The sequence below is a fragment of the Mastigoproctus giganteus genome, chromosome 6, assembly GCF_048544385.1.
Source record: "Mastigoproctus giganteus isolate SK-2022 chromosome 6, ASM4854438v1, whole genome shotgun sequence".
Taxonomy (NCBI): Eukaryota; Metazoa; Arthropoda; class Arachnida; order Uropygi; family Thelyphonidae; genus Mastigoproctus; species Mastigoproctus giganteus.
In genome coordinates this window covers 147,843,405-147,860,089 of record NC_143580.1, presented here as the reverse complement: position 1 = coordinate 147,860,089, position 16,685 = coordinate 147,843,405, and the positions used below count along the sequence as shown (strand labels likewise).

Genomic DNA, 16,685 nt, shown 5'->3' with positions numbered 1-16,685 from the left:
TTCCCGGTTTGGGACAGGTATCGAAACTCGCTCTTCCGAGCAGATAACATGGGACGCAACTACTACGCTACCATAGGGGATTTAGCTATGATGTAAGCCTATTGCCACAGAAATTCCTGGAAGTAGTTATTCCAGGAATCATTTATGAATTAGGTAGAAAAATATGCTTAGTAGAGAAACTACTTTATTCCTTTCCCTGGTTTCTAATACTTATAAATCCAAAAACTTAATGCTTAATAAAAAAAAAGTAAATAAATCCCTCAGAATAAAATTCTTTAACTTTTGAAAGATCTGTTTAATATTTTTTTAATAACCCAAACATTAGTTGATATTTACTAACTATGATGTATTTATATAGCAACTTATTATTTTTCATTTAGGTTTATCATCAACTTGCAGTGTGGTCCGGGGAAATCCGACGATGTTGTTTTACATTTTAATCCCCGTATTGGTGACGGAGTAGTAGTGCGTAACTCTCGTATCGACGATCAATGGGCTGAGGAAGAAAGTGAGGGAGAGATGCCTTTCAAAGAGGGCGAAAGCTTCAAACTAGTAATAGCGGCTGCTAAAGATTCTTTTGAAACTTGGGTCAATGGCAAGGAATTCATTTCGTTCCCTCATCGTCAGGATATGACAACAGCATGCACATTGTTCATAGAAGGCGATCTGAATACAGAAGACATCTTTATAGATTCAGTCTTGGTAAGAATATTTCGTTACTACAGTTAACAATCGAAGATGATGCGAGCAGAGATTGACTAAGAATATAAGTAATTTAACTTGCTGTACAAACGAGCTTTAAAATTTCCATCTTAAAAAGGTGACGGCTCTAACATGCCACAACTGCAGTTCAAGTTTTCTGTATACTGTATGAAAAACTTCATGTACGCGCAGCTTTAAGTTTCTGATATTAGTATTTAAATCGGCTATTTTTGGAAGGAAATAAAGTAATTTCTCTGTTTGACAGCGAGATCCGATTAAATCGCATTTTCAGATATGACATTTATCTCAATTTATGCATAAGAGTTCGTATTCATTTATCAACAGCATTTATGATATAGATTAATGTACCAGAAATTAAATCCAGGTTTCGTTGATTCTAGACAGATTTTCTTACTTGCTCTTACGTGTTAACTTATATTGTTAGTGGTACGGCTTCTAAATTCATCTTAAACTTTGCAGCAAATAGCGAAATTAATGCAGCATATGAAAATCGTTGATTAGAAGAACATACATTAAGAATCTCGGAAAGAGGTAATTACCATCAGTTGCATTCCCCTACATTCGCAATTCTCTTAGCTTAGAGTTCTCTGAATTAATTTAACTGTAAATCATCGTGCGATTTCAACGACAGGTCTCTGAATAGAACAGACTAAGAACTCGTGAAAGGAGTCTGAATACTGTGCATCCAGCATTTCAGGTAAAAGAAACGATTGAGTTGTTTGTGGAACTGGCAGCCAAATAAAATGTACATGATTATTGGAAAGAAACAACGTTGAACGTTCTGCATGACAGTGACAAACTCTTGTATGTTCCAAAGAATTTTGTTTGTGATTTGAAGGAAAGTTCTTATCCCAAAAATGAGGTATTTTATTCTATAATAATTATCGACTTAAAGTTCACTACGAACAAAACATGTTCAATAATAATTTATTCTATAATAATGAAAGTCAAGTTGTTGCTATGACATATTAGGTGGGGGGGGGGTTCCAAAGGTTAAAGTACGTCATGCAGTATGTGAGTAACTACATTTTTCACTGAAAACTTTGCAGTAGAACTGGCTTTTGTAGAATTGTATTTTTCTCAAGGTGCAGATGTATTCCAAACTGATGCGGAATTTTAAATTAAATATAAGGCTGTCCTTTAATCAATAACATACCATTTTGTGCTATCCTCATAGATAGCAGAGTACGTAGAGGATTGGCATTCAAACCCTCATTCTGTTGCTTTTAAGTTGGCCTTTGTTTAAAAAATATCGTTTAGAGTATGACAAACAAATTTTATGACAAAAAATCCTAACTCACCATAGTAAGATTCTTGTTATGCCTATAATCCTATGCATGATAAAATCGCTGAAGGGAAAGTTAGTCCTACAATTATTAGAGGGGCTTGAACATAGTGTGTCATCTTCAAACAAGACTATTCCCATTTTAATATTAGAAACATTTTTGTATTTTCTCAGGTACTTCTACACTTAATTGATTCAGACAATTTCCTAAGCGTTTATTTCTCGGAGCTACTGTATCGAGAGGACTAGGAGAAATCTGTATATAAATGATCTTTATTGTACACGGTTTACATTCAGGCTGAAAACATTAACGATAAATACTTTAAACCAGTGCTTTTCAACCGGGGTGCCACAACAACATTACAGAGGTGCCATGTAATTTGGGTTTAAGTTACTTAAACATTATTATTTTTTTAAATATGTTTATTTCATTATAAAAAGGTTTACAGTATCTTTTTAACTTTGTGGTAATCTATAATTGATGTTTACTTAGTACCTCTATATATTTTTTTAATATTTTTTATATATATATATATACACACACACAGAGGGGAATGAAGGGATCCTCTTACCAAGAGAGGCTTAAGTTCTGCAAATTGCAGTGGCTGGAGACTAGGCACCTGCGCGGTGATCTGATTGAGGTATATAAGGTCTTGAATGGGTTTTGTCTGAATTCTGATGGGTTCCTTCCACTTGTTCAGATTACGAACCTAAGGGGGCATAAATTCAAATTAAGAAAAGACATGTAGATTAGATGTGCGGAAATTTGCCTTTAGCCAGCGGGTGGTTAATTGCTGGAACAAACTTCCATGTGTCGTTGTGGAAGTTGATAGGTTGAATAAATTTAAGGAGGAACTGGACAGGCATTTGGAGGGAATGGTGTGTTTTTTTTTTTTTTTTTTTTAGCTGATGCTGCATAAGCTCATACACTTGCTTTCTTACATCAAATGCCACTGCTGCTACTACATACAGAGAGAATCGGATCTAACAGGCAGAAAATTGAGTAGGGGTGCCCCAAAATAAAATAAATGACTTAGGGGTGCCATTATTAAAAAAGGTTGGAAACCACTGCTTTAAACACTTACCTTACATTTAAGGTTGTATTCACACACGCAGCACTGAAACAGATGCGGCAGTGCTATTACCTCAAGTAACCAACCAGTTGACACTAGAGGTGTGAAAGGTCTTTAGTTTTATTGGTTGGAGAAATAAACACTGCCACATCCACTTCAGTGCCGCGTGTGTGAACACAGCCTAAGATTTACTTAGTTGTGTAAAGATCTTTATAGTAAGATTACACTGGGCTCCATTAGTTAACTAAGAAATTAATTGCCATTCACTACAAGGGCGGAATGCCAGCATTTCACGTCTTATATTTTTGTTGTATCCCAAGATTACTAGATTATCTTTTGGCATACAAAAACGAAGAAACCAGTCATTCATTGAATATATCAGCATTGTGTATGATCTTATTTCGAATTCAAGTGAATCGAAACTGAGTAATGATTCTCCATTCCAATGACTTATTTTGATTTTTATCGGTAAACAAACTTTAATTTTTCTTAAAATATTAAAAAAAAAAAATTAGTCAGTCAAATTACTTTTTTTTTTTTTTTATTTATAGGACAAACTGCCACCCGGTTGCGGAGACGAAAATAAAAGGGACTTCAGGAACTCGTTAGTGGAAAAGTTTTATCCCGTAAGTTTTGAAATATAATTTTGTTCATTGCCATGCGTATGGTATTATACAATCAAAGTTTTCTTTATTGAGAAATCAATCTCCAAATTATTGAAACTTATCCATAAACTGTTATTAGTGTTGGCTACCTCAATTCGAAGCATTACATTAACGTCTCCGAAATTAAAGAGCCAACTAACCTAATCATGCTCACACGTAACACCTTATTCACAACTTTATTTTACAAAGGTCTTATTCCCAGGATCAGTCCAATTCACTTTCTCAGCCGTAACCTATTACATTAGATACTAATGTGTAAGGAACGCACACAAAAAAACTGAGGTCGATTAATTCAGCTACGGAGTTATATTAAAAATACAGCCAGTACAAAAGTTTTTCGCGTCATTGATGGGATTCGAACCTGAGCACTTTCCAGGGGAGGGGGGAGGACAGTGATTATAATCATTGTGATATCTCGAGCACTGTGAAAGGCATAGTAGCAGTGTAAATTTAAAAAAAAAATAAAACATCAGAAATAATTCCTCTGGTCGTGTTTACGAAGCATCAGTTTTGGTATTTCCTGAGAGCGTGTGCGGCAAGCAATTCTGAAGATAGCCTGTTTTTAAACAACACACTCCATGTATTTATTAATAAGCCTTTTTCCTCTCAGAGGGAAAATCTCGACAGTTTAATGAAAAATTTCATTTGTTTTACCGTAAACCAGGACAACTTTAAAACTTTTTGCTGTTTTCTAAAAATAAATACATGTAAGTATAAACGGAAATGGTATTCTGATTATGGGTATAATTACCTCATCTTCTGAATACCATTACGTTTATTTACAAATTTGCATTAGAACAATTAGAATTTGAGAAATTAAGTGTCACAATGTTACACTCCTTTGTAGGACAACTTTGTGACAATCAACATTCTGCTATCACTCCTTTGTTTCAACATCTGTCAGTGTTGTAACTATAAATGACTAATTTAGGACAATTAAAGGATAAACGGAAGCAAATCATTCGGTATTTTCGATGGAACAATGTCATGAATTTTATTAATGTTAGTTTACAGTACTTCAGCACAAACTTTTTTTTTTTTTTTTAATAGAATATAGGGTAGAAACTTTACTAAAAACAACAAAAAGAAACCCTTCAAAGCAGTTGGTACACATTTCATTACCTCGAAAACAACTGGGTTATTTCTGGAACATCAAATTGCTCGCTTCCCCCTCTATAACCCCGGGGGCTCACATCTGGTGAGTATGGGCTTGGCACACCCAGGGTCCTGAGCTGGATATCATCATTCTTCTCTTTCTTGGTGATTCCCTTCTACTTCTCTCTCTCTCACAGGGTAACTTGGGAATTTTTTTTTTCTGGTGCAGCATAAGCCTCAGGCTTCCTTGCACCATATGATTATTAATAATAATAATAATAATAATAATAATTAATACTTACGCGCTTTTGTATGTAAAATCTCCTTGTCTTCGTACCAAATTTCGTCTTTTTCCGCAGGCCATCTCCAGTGTTTACCTGCTGGTTCCATTGCATTGATTAGTGTCCCTTTCTTTCTAATTTTAGTTATTGTTCCCGGATAATATTTTCCCTCATAAGCTACAACATAGCTTTCAATAACTTTCTTCTTCACTGAAGGGCATGTCAGGTGTGTGCTGGACTTCAGACTCAGATTCTTCCCAGTTGTCATCTGATTCTGCATACACTATACTATCTGCATCACAAGTTTCGATTTTACAAATTTTACGACCCGAGTTCTTCGGATTATTTGTGCTGGTTTCGAGCGGCGCAGGAATATTCATCTGACGCACTCTGTAGATCCAACTCTGATATGCTTTTGCCTGGTGGGACATTAACCATTCTCTTTTTCGTTTGCCTTTTTTCAGTCACTATAGTCTTTCGAACAAGGTACTCTACGAAGCTGTCACATTCTGTCGAATTGTTTCGTTTTCCTGAACACGACTGCATAGCCGATTCAGGACCGCTTCTCTATTTAGAGGATAAATCTCACATTTTCTGAATCCGCAACTTATATTCTTTCCCCCATTCACCTCTAATTTTTCTACCGGCTTATTAAGCAAAGCTGGAAATTCCTGCTTAGGTATCGTGACGCTCCTGGTTCCAACAACCGACTCCTTCCATTCGGTTAAATGGCCTTCCAATTTCTCTTCAGTGGCCGAAAGAACGCAACATTTAACGGTTGCAGCAAGTGTAGCGTTCGGCGGCGGTGCTATAAATCGAATGTTGTGTTCCTCACACTGTCGAATAACTTCAATGTTCAGATGCAAGCTCAAATTATCACTTTGGGTTCCTCTCTCTTCTCAGAATAGGAAGCATTAAATTGGTGAAGTCCTCGAACGTATTGTAGTGACTTCATCCAGAAGGAGTGCAGTTAGATCTTGCACCTGCAGGACCAGAATCAGTCCATGTATTCCACAAATGCTTGGACTTGTAGTTCACATAAAGTGAAGCAAGCTGGCCATCTGCATTCCCACAAAACATTATGGAAGTGCAAGCTTTTGTGGAGTTCCTAATTTTTTCAGGGTATTTTTTTTTTTAACTTTTTGTGATTACTTTGCAAGAGCCTGGGTCGTCTGAGGTTCGTCTCGTCGTAGTTGTAAATATTTGCACTTGGAACTCCAAGTTCTGCTTGCAAGTGGTCAAAAAAAAATTAACATCCTCAACTGCTGCTCTTGCAATTGATATATTTTGAGCAAATCTTTGCGTAAGAACTTTATGGCGACCCATGAAGGAGTTTTGCCAGTCAACTCGTGGAAAATTATTTCTAAAAATAAGCACTGTACGGCCCAGATAGGATTTCACTATGCACCTCAGGTCGAATCTTGTCAGAGGAAAACCATAATTTGACATCACAATACAATGAGAAACTAAAGCCTGTTCCTCTGTTTCACTAAAAACAGTTTGTCCTGGGGTGGCATGTTTCCCTTTCAGCTTTAACCATATTTTCTGGTGTATCCCATACCTAAAAAATAAAATTATTTATTAGTATAAAATTATTAATTACGTAGTGTAAAATTATTTTTCTAATTTTAAAACAGATTACTGATACAAACTTCTTGAAACTTACTTTCCAGCTGCTTTCGGTAAGGATATTTGATTTAAATTTCATTAAGGGGTGCTGTCAGCGTAGCATCAGTATAATTTCGATACTGACGTGATCCAACTTTCCTTCTGCATTTTCCGGGCATTTTATACTCTAAAACAGAAATTATTATTATAAATATAGTAAAATACAATAAAAGCAAGTGTTGAAATATCATGGTGCAATTTTGTGACACCGCCATTAACTGTCACAATGTTGTACTCCATACGTTTACGTTCCACTTATTTTCACGAAAAATAAAGTAAATAAACACTTATTTAAAATTTACTTTTTACAAAATTATCACAAAACATGTATTAAAATAAACTCACTTTTAAATCCACTGCAGTTGGAGTTTTTCTGTATCAAAACAAAGTTTCAACAGCTTCCTGAAAATGATATTCACAAGCGACACACACAATGGCTGCACTAGGCAGCTTGAAGGTTGTGCTAGTAGTTTTAACAGTTCCAACAGATGGAAGCAATAACTGTAAAAATGCTGGGGATAATTTTGCCCTCCGACGGATTGAAGAATGCCCGGTAAAATCAAAAATAAGTCACGCGGCGTAGCTGTCACAAAGTTGTCCTGGTGTACGGTATTATTTTATTTCCCAAATTGCCAACGAAGCAATGAGAAAATATAAGATCCAAAAACTGTCTTACTTCACTAATATCTAAGTGGAATATGTTATACTGTAATCTAACAAAATGGGTTTTCCTTAGCATTTCAGAAATTCTTCCATACAGCTTAGCTGATCAATTCGAATTAATGACTTGCCCTTAGTTTCCTATCACATTCAATTACTACTTTTTTTTTCTAATTAAAATCTCGTTCCGAACTTTCTAGGGAAAACAGACTAGATTTACTGCGTTCCTAGCGTTTTAAAAACAAACTTCATATAATCAATTCACCATTAAAAAAAATTGATTTCTTTATGCTAACATAACTAATTTCATTGATCACCGAGTCAGTAATCAATACAATTGCGGATAAGAGCAGCCCTGTTTCTCTCATCCTAGAATATTTAAAAAAATAATTCTTTTGAATGTTATTTTTTGATTATTTGCAAGAGGAGATGCGACGCTTTGCTGCCTCACTGTTCGATACAGGTAAACGCGCCAATCGAAAAGCGACCGTCACAGACAGAAAACCGAACCGTTGTTCGTTTGTTCTTTCCTAAAATAGAATCGGTTTACGTTCGTTTCAGAAGTACGCTGATTTTTTTAGACTAAACCGAGAACGGGAACAATTTTCCCATTCAGAAAATCTTGGTTAGGCAAAATTTAAATATAAATCATAAAATCTAAACTGCGATACTTAGTACAATTTCAGCCTGAATATGACAAAGGTGCAGACGACAAATAACCTAAAAATAAGCAAGATATACCCCGGTGAGTTTTAGTTGAAACACTGTATATATGCAAAAGCACCTAATTATATTGAGTTTGGAGGACTACCCTGTCCAAATTATTTTTAAGCCAGAAGAATTTTAATTGCTTAATTAATACGATGGCCGTACTGGTTACAGCAAACCGAACTTTGTCTTCAGAATGAGTTGCCGTGGTACTAACTTTTCTACTTGAAAACAATTGAAACAACTTGAGTGCCAAGTTTTTTTTCGGTTATGAGTAAAGTGACCAGATGTCTCTTATTAGCCATATGGTGTAAGGAAGCCTGAGGCTTATGCTGAGAGAGAGAAACCCTGGGGTTATGCGGGAGAGTCCCGGTAGATTTCAGGGTTTTCCCCACACTGCAAACTGTCTGGGGTTGGACATGTAGCCTCCATACTTATGGCAAACAATGCAAATCATTTGCATTGTTTTCTGGGAACTAATGGAAACAGCTTTTGGGAAGTAAATACGCTGTCTATGTCAACAAAAACAACTGACAGTAGAAACGCTGAAAGCAATACTAAAGAAATAGCAAATAACAAGGATTATTAAGAAAAATTCACTCAGCGGAACAAATATTTAATTTGTTTTTATTGTTAAAAGTATATTATTTCACAGAACCTAGACCTTTTTTCACCAAACAAAAATTAAAATCGAAACATGATAGGTGTTATTTCCCCTTCTAATTACAATTATTTGTGTACCCTTGTGTAGCCCCTTTTCGTGATGGTATGTTACATTAATGACTAGCATCACAAATATATATATATATATATATAAAAAAACAAACAAGATATATTTATTAATAGTTAAGACAAAGCTAAGTAATATTTGTCAGGTGCTCTTAAAATATTACAAAATGAGCATTTGCAACCTTTATACAACAGTTTTGGTAAACACTACAATTATGGCTGAAATGTTATCAGAAGCCCTCTATTTGCTACAGTTTATCATTTTAAATGGAAAACAAAGTTCGTCAGGTTAAATTAATATTTAGTTGAACCACCTCTGGCCCTGATGACAGAAGCACACCATTGAGGCATTGACAAGATCAATTTCTGAAGATAATCAACTGATAGTTCGTGGTTCCAAACACTAACTATCGTGAAGTTTGCAAAGGGTCTTTGGTTTCTTTCTGTCAACTGCAGATTCCACAAGATGCCAACAGTTCTCTATAGGATTCAGGTCCGGGCTGTTTCCTGCCCAGCTAACAGTTGTAATGGACCGGTCTTCCAACCAATTTTTTCACCTGTAACAAATGTAAACACATTACTGTCAAACCTCTAATGCAGAAATGAAGCTAAAGTAACTACAGAAGTGCCTACTTACACTTTTTGCCTGATGACAAGGAGTAGTCGCCTGAAAGATGCAGGTACTTGGCAGGTTGAAATGGACTGTAATGGTTGGCAGCAATTTGCCTTCCAATATAGCCAAGTATCCATTGGCATTTATGGAAGCTCTTATAAACTGCATCCGTAGCCAAGTGGTCAGGAGCACGAGTGCAGTAGCACACGGTCTTTGAGTAGACCGGGGTTCAAGCCCCTGACTGATGAATACAGTCAATCTGCCAACCCGCCCTGGACCAGCGTGGCAAATTATGGTCCATTTCCCTCAGCATGAATTGTTGAGGAGGCTTCCATCCTGCAGTGGGTTGATAATGGCTGCACTTTACTTTTACTTTACTTATAAACTGCAGGTGACCTACTCCATGATACGAAATGCACCCCCATATAATTTAGCTGGTAGGGAATGTCACTCTAGACACCATACAGTCTGGATGGTATTCTTCACCATGTCTACAGCAAATTGTTTGTCTCCCATCAGCCATGCAGTTTGAATTTCTTCTCATCCAAGAAAATAACTGACTTCCACTGCTTGAGTTCATTTGACATGCTCCTTTTACCAAATTAATTGGGCCTTTTTCATTTTTTGTGTGAGGAGGGGCTTCTTAGGATGATGGGCTAAAAGTCCATTTTTGAAGAGGCAATCTTCTGATTGTTACTGCACTTGCTACCACACCTGTATGTTCTTCCCATCAGTCTGAGCTGAAAAGAGAAGCTTTATGGTTTTTAAGGCATAAGTGCTTCAAAATGCAATCCTGTTTTAGCATACTCATTTGCATCCAGTTATTTTTTCCTATCAGCACACTCAATATTCTTGAATTTGGAAAGAAATCTAGTCACTGTTGACTGATAAGACGCTAAGCAATATGATGGGAAGAACATCCTTCCTCACGTAAAGCAACAATATCACTCTTTCTTCATGGCATCAGCTGCATGTAACTCACCATCCTGACACAGCAAGGAATGACTGCAACTCTTGCAAAGTGTGCTTATATAGGTGAAAGTAACAGCTGATGCAATATTATATCATCACCTTTGTGTGACAATCTTATCTGATGCAATCAGTAAGAAATATTGCCATATACTTACATTATTTGGTTGATAATTATAATTTTAAGGGGTGATGCACTTTCTTTGAACACCTGTGTGTGTGTGTGTGTGTGTGTGTGTGATATATTTGTTTTTTTAAGGAGTTTGATATTTTATTTTAAGTTTAGTTCGAAGAAGGCAATGTATTTGATTTGTATTTTTATATGAATATTTGTTATATATAAAAAATTAAAATGTGTATATTGTTTTGGGGGGGGGTGAAAAATGCCCCCATAGATGTCCCTCATTGGAATGCTAAGGATCCGGTCACTTTAGTTATGAGCAATAAGCCATTGCACTAAATTTGACTAAAGCATCATTTTGCTCAATATTTAGTTGAGATCCCATTGCTATAATTATTTATTTTTTTTTTTTGTGACCCAACAGCTTCTAGGGTTTTCAAAAACCTAGCTTCTAGGGTTTTCAGTATATAAAAAACGGGTACTTTGCCCTTACAGCTCGATCTGTGGTAGAGTGCAACATCAGAAAATTTGGCAATGCAAGTTCCCCAGGAACCCTTTCATTCTCTAGCTAAGAGAATGAAATTCATTATTTACTGTCGAAGGCATCTGGCTCTACAGTATTCTGTAAGGGTCAGTGTGTATAGATTTAGTATTAGGCCTTACTATAACAGCTAGGCCCGAAAGCCAGAAACACTTATGTTCGGAAAAACGTTTCACTAACTTTGATTGGTAAAGTTGATAAATTGACAATTCCGCTTATCTTTTTTTTTAATAAGACAGAAAAATTGATTTTTTTTTTTTTACTGCATAATTTTGTTCACTATATGCTAGCACAGCAGTGCCATATAATGATTTTCTTTTCAGTTATATATTAAATTTTTTTTTTGTATACTTGCAAAAAAAGAAAAAATACTCTACATGTAAAGTAAATTGTGAGGAGAGTGTTTCAATATTAAGAGAAAAATGTGTTTAGTAAACAAACTACATCTGTACATACACCTGTTTCAAAAGGTTTATTCAAGATCTAACCATAAAGGATACAGAAAGAAAACAGCAGTAATAAAAGCTACTTAATAACAAATTAACTTAATTTATAGCTGATTACATTTATTACTAACCAGAGCTAATATGCTTTGATATTAATTAACAATGAAATAATGGAAAATCAAATGAAAGGACAATGAAAATCATTTTTAATTGGATATTACATCCACAGATGTAATATCTGTGGATGTTATCACTGACATTGTTGAGTTGCCCTTTCCCGCAAATTGCAGTTATCTAAATATAGCATAATTACTGTGAAATATACATAAAGTATTTAAGAGCTTTTTAGCTCAAAATCCTACATGAATCATGACATATTATTAAATATGTCATTTCTGTATACATTGATATTTTATTATATTATTTTTTAAAATTTAAATAGCATCCCATCTAAGGTTGATAGCCTTTGTGTTTATTCCTATAATGGTAGCTTTGGTGTAAATAAGCCACCAATTTAGTAATAAACTAAGTTTACAGCAGACTTTGTGGAAGAGATGAACATTTTAACTGACTGAGTAATAGGACTTCAAAAATTCAGCCAAAACGTGTAGCTGTAACTTCAAAGTATGGACATAACATGTGGAAAGAAGATTAGTGAATTCATGGCACACTATTAATGAAAAAACAAAAGTAGGCAGATGTTTCCCCCAGGGGCAATCCCAAGATTTCTTTTAAAGGGAGAGGATAAAGCAGTATTTAGGGCTATTAAACTTCAATCATGTAGCAATAAAAAAAAAAAATTTGGTCATTGGGAAAGATGGCTATAGCTCTTTCAGTTCCTAGGACTGCCCCTGGTTTCCTAAATATTACTCTCAGCAATCAAGTATCATGCAAATATGGAATTGCTTACCTTCAAATTGTTCCCTTATTTTTAAATAAACAAGCACTCAATTAACATTGGTTAGAAAACATTCTCTACCCTTTAGAGGCAGACTTTGGGATAATGCAAGTCCATTCCAATTTTATAGTACCATATGCTCAAAAATAGTTCACAAAATGATTAAACATAATTTACTATCTAATTGTAATTAGATGATAAACTTCCTTCAGTCACCAGAAAACTTATGATTTTTTTAATTTTCACACTATTTGGCAGATTATTTATTTTATTCTTTTTTTTTCTTTTCATCAATGAAAAAGTATTGCTTTTCTTCTGTCACTTTAAAGATCTCAATTCTCCTTGATTAGTAGGTGCCTAAATCATAAACTATTGACATAACATTCTGCCCTCACTTGCTTTTAAAGCTAACAAGAGTATTGTTAGCTTTAAAAGTTAGCTTATAAAATAGTACTAAAAGAACACTAATCAAATATGCCAAACCCAATCTCCAGCAGTTTAAGGATATTTCATTCAAACAATGTACAGTCCTCTTATTTGCTTCTGTATTTTTATTTATAATTTGAAAAACAGCAAAGAAGTTTGGCTTATCAGTGTTCACTGTTTTGCAGTCTGCAAGGAAAGTTTAACTTTTTTCAGTAGCTTGTGATTAGTCTCTTAATGTAAATGAGAGTAAAAGCCTTGTCTGTGGCTCTCCAACGTTTTCCTCTTAAGCTGCATCTTGACCATATTTAGGACATACATGCAGTGAGGCTATTCTTAACACTGTCGAGGAAAGAATTTTTCTATCAAGTTAAAGACTTGCTCTGTAAATCTGGATGTAACTGATCCAACCTTAAACTATTTTTTCGTATTCTTTTTGCTTTGGCTCATTCTCTGAAGCTAGTTGTGGAAATGAAGTATATAGTCTAGCTAGTCTAGCACATTATATAGTTAAAATAATCCAGATTCTGCATAATATCATACAAACTAGTTGTTTTTAACCAGTCACTTAGCCTATAAAAGTCAAAAGTAAGGATTGATATTTAAGTTAAAAAAATGTTTAAATTGTGCATCCCTGACTGGCATGCCTATAAACTTAAATATATAGTACTTAAATATGGATGGGAGGGGGAAGTAACACTCAATTCAGCTATGTTAGTAAACAAATTAACTTATTTCAATTAATGATGCTACTAATTGTCATTAATATAAATGTAATTGGTGTTTAAGTAATTATTAATTCCTCTTATCTGTAGATTGTAGTGCTTAAGCTTACATTATACCTTGATTGGTCCATTTAAAAGTGGTACAATCATATTTCCAGTATTTTTGAATCCTAAATACTTTATCCTGTCTGTAATCAAAATGTAAATTTCACAAACAATAATATTAAAAAAAATGCTTTGTCAACTGTGCAGTTCACAATGTACAGTCTAAGCATAACTACTCAGAGAAGCACTATCAGCACAAGGCATGCACATGTACTACTTTGGGTTTTTAAAGTGAAATTGGTTAATGCTCTTGCATTGGTGACACTGAGCATAACTGATAATGTGACCACTCTGCAGTTTGAGTGGTTAAGCTAAAACTAACAAGTAAAATTTATCTGACAAACTAGCTGACCATAGAGAAAGGAAAGAAATTAAATATTTCAAAATACAACAAAAAATATCTATGAATATATTGGCCACCTTTTTAAAACTAGCTCTGCTAACATTGCTAAACATTGGCCCTAGCTTCAGAGACTGCACCACATCAGATAGCTCCCTTGTGGTGGTGAGGGGGAGATTAGGAGAAAAAAAGCATAGATTGTTGCAGATAGTACCCTATCTCAGCCTCTGACTTAAATTTACCTTTAGGAAGTTGTCACGGATTCAAAATAGCCATCCTTGATACTTATGGCTCTAGCTACCTGGGCTTGTGACTATCAATGATAATAACCAAGTGTTGTGGCCAATTAAGTGTGTTCTCAATAGCACTGAGGTGAAGTATAAGGATGCACTTTTATAGCCTGCCTTATTGCATGAAAATGCAATAATGCAGGCTATATTTCTAGAGCTGAAAATCATATTTTGATGTCATTTTGAATTAAATTAAGTCAGGATTTTGAATTTCCAGAAAATTTGCTAAATTAATTAAAGCAGTTCTAAAACTTTCAGATAACCACTAACTGGAAAAACCAAAAATCTTAGACACTACACTAGTGTAGTAGTCACTTTTTGTATAAATAATTACAAAGGAGTTAAGCAGTCATTAGAAGTGGGGGGAGAGACATGCTTAGCAGAATTACAGTACTACTCTGTTGTGAAAATTTCACCATGAGAGCAGTATTATTTTAAGTATGCTAAATAAAAAGTGAATTTTGATGCATGGAAAAATGGTTTTGATTTGGTAGACAGTGCCAATAGTGTCTAGCCCTAAATTTTTATACAAATTACATTGATGGCAGTGTGTTTGTGGTGGGGGGGGGGGTGTTTGTGTCTTTAAATTCAATTATGCAGCTTGAAATTAATCCATTCAGCAACTTATGTTCTACCCATTCATTGTCATTAATGACACTGATGAAGGTATATCAGGCTTAATTCTAAGAGTTTAGAGATGATACAAAGGTTGGCAGGGTGGTTAACAACATTAATGAAGGTATGCTGCTGCTGCAACAAGATCTATAAAATTAGGCAGATGGCTGAGAAATAGCAACTGAAGTAATTCTGCATATGGGTAGCAGTAATCCTACAGGAACATACCAACTGTGTGGTATGTTCCTGTAGGATTACTGCTCAGGGTAGTGGAAAATGAAAGGGACTTGGGGGTAATTGCACAGTCAGAATATTAAGTTTTGAGCAGTGCAGAGAGGTGGCCAGGACAGCTCAGTCTTGTCAATGATATATAGGAACTTTGTTAGCAGGGATAAGGAAGCAATTATCACATTATGTAAGGCAATGGACAGGCCACATCTTGAGTATTGCATACAGGTCTGGCAGCCTCCTTTTAGAAAGGATGTAGAGCTGCTGGAATGGATATACAGAGAAGGTTAACAAGATAAGTAAGGGGAACAAAGGGATGCTTATCAAAAAAGCCTCGGTTTTGCAAATTGCAGTGTCTGGAGATAAAGTACCTGCAAGGTGATCTGAGCTATTCAAGGCTTTGAATAGCTTGAGCAAATTCAGTGCTGATGGGATTCTTCCTCTTGCTTAAACATGGGAGGGCAAAAAAATTCAAATTGAGGAAGATGGTTGCAGAATAGATGTGCAGAAGTTTGCCTTCAGCCAACATATGGTTGATTGCTGGAACAAGCTTCCATCTATTGTGGAAGTGGATAGTTTGAATAAATTCAAGGAAGAACTGTACAAATTATTAGTGGATGGACAGGTAAAATGTGTTTTTTTTTTGGCTGCTGCTGTATATGATTCTTCTTGCATCATTTGCCACTACTAATACTGTTTGGGTTGGAAGTGGAGAATAGTTTTTTTCTTTAAATTCAATTATGCAGCTTGAAATTAATCAATTCAATAAGTTACCATTATGTTCTAATATAAAAATATCCACTTAACCAGGAAAGACTTTCCTGGCTATATAGTTTTCCCAGTCAGTTTTATTTCATTATGATTAATGATTATAAACTCCATCCTGATTATACACAAATCAGGATGAAAATTATTTATCTGTGTAACAATGTATTTTGTAAAATACAAACAGGAAATACTAACTTTGTTTGCCAGTATCTGTACTGTATAGTAGTGTTAAAACTATTACCATAATTTATTGTTATTTTTTTAGAAAATTCAGACTGTATCAAGAATACCTGGTGGGATGAGTCCTGGCCAGTTAGTGCTTCTCTCTGGAGAGATACCGAAAGATCCAACACGGTAATAGGACAAATGATATTACCTTTATAATTGAACAAATTTATGTGGTAGTAATGGATACATTATGCATGCTTCTTTTAAGGGGAATTGGCAAATCTCTCATAAAAATTCTTATAAAAGGCCTAATAATCAAGAAATTCAGTTTCATTTGTTGAGATGCCAATACTAATTCATACTTGCAGCATACTGGGAAACCTAAACTCACCTTGCAAACAGTTAAGTTCATTTAGAGTTTGAACACACAAAAAAAAAAAATAAAAACTACACTAGACAAAATAGTGCCATTAAAACTAATAAATGCAATGACAACTTATATAAAAATAAGCAATAAAACAAAATAGAGTAGCTTTAAAATCAGTGCT

At 34.9% G+C, this 16,685-nt stretch overlaps 1 protein-coding gene across 1 annotated transcript in view; it reads left to right on the top strand.

Moving 5' to 3' along the window:
* LOC150084647 (32 kDa beta-galactoside-binding lectin-like) overlaps positions 1-16,685 on the top strand; it is an 81,109-nt gene that overhangs the window by 47,768 nt on the left and 16,656 nt on the right. Inside the window, 3 exon segments of the mRNA XM_090376528.1 lie at positions 381-702; positions 3,633-3,707; positions 16,235-16,323. Coding sequence (XP_090232654.1) covers positions 381-702; positions 3,633-3,707; positions 16,235-16,323 — 486 coding nt within the window.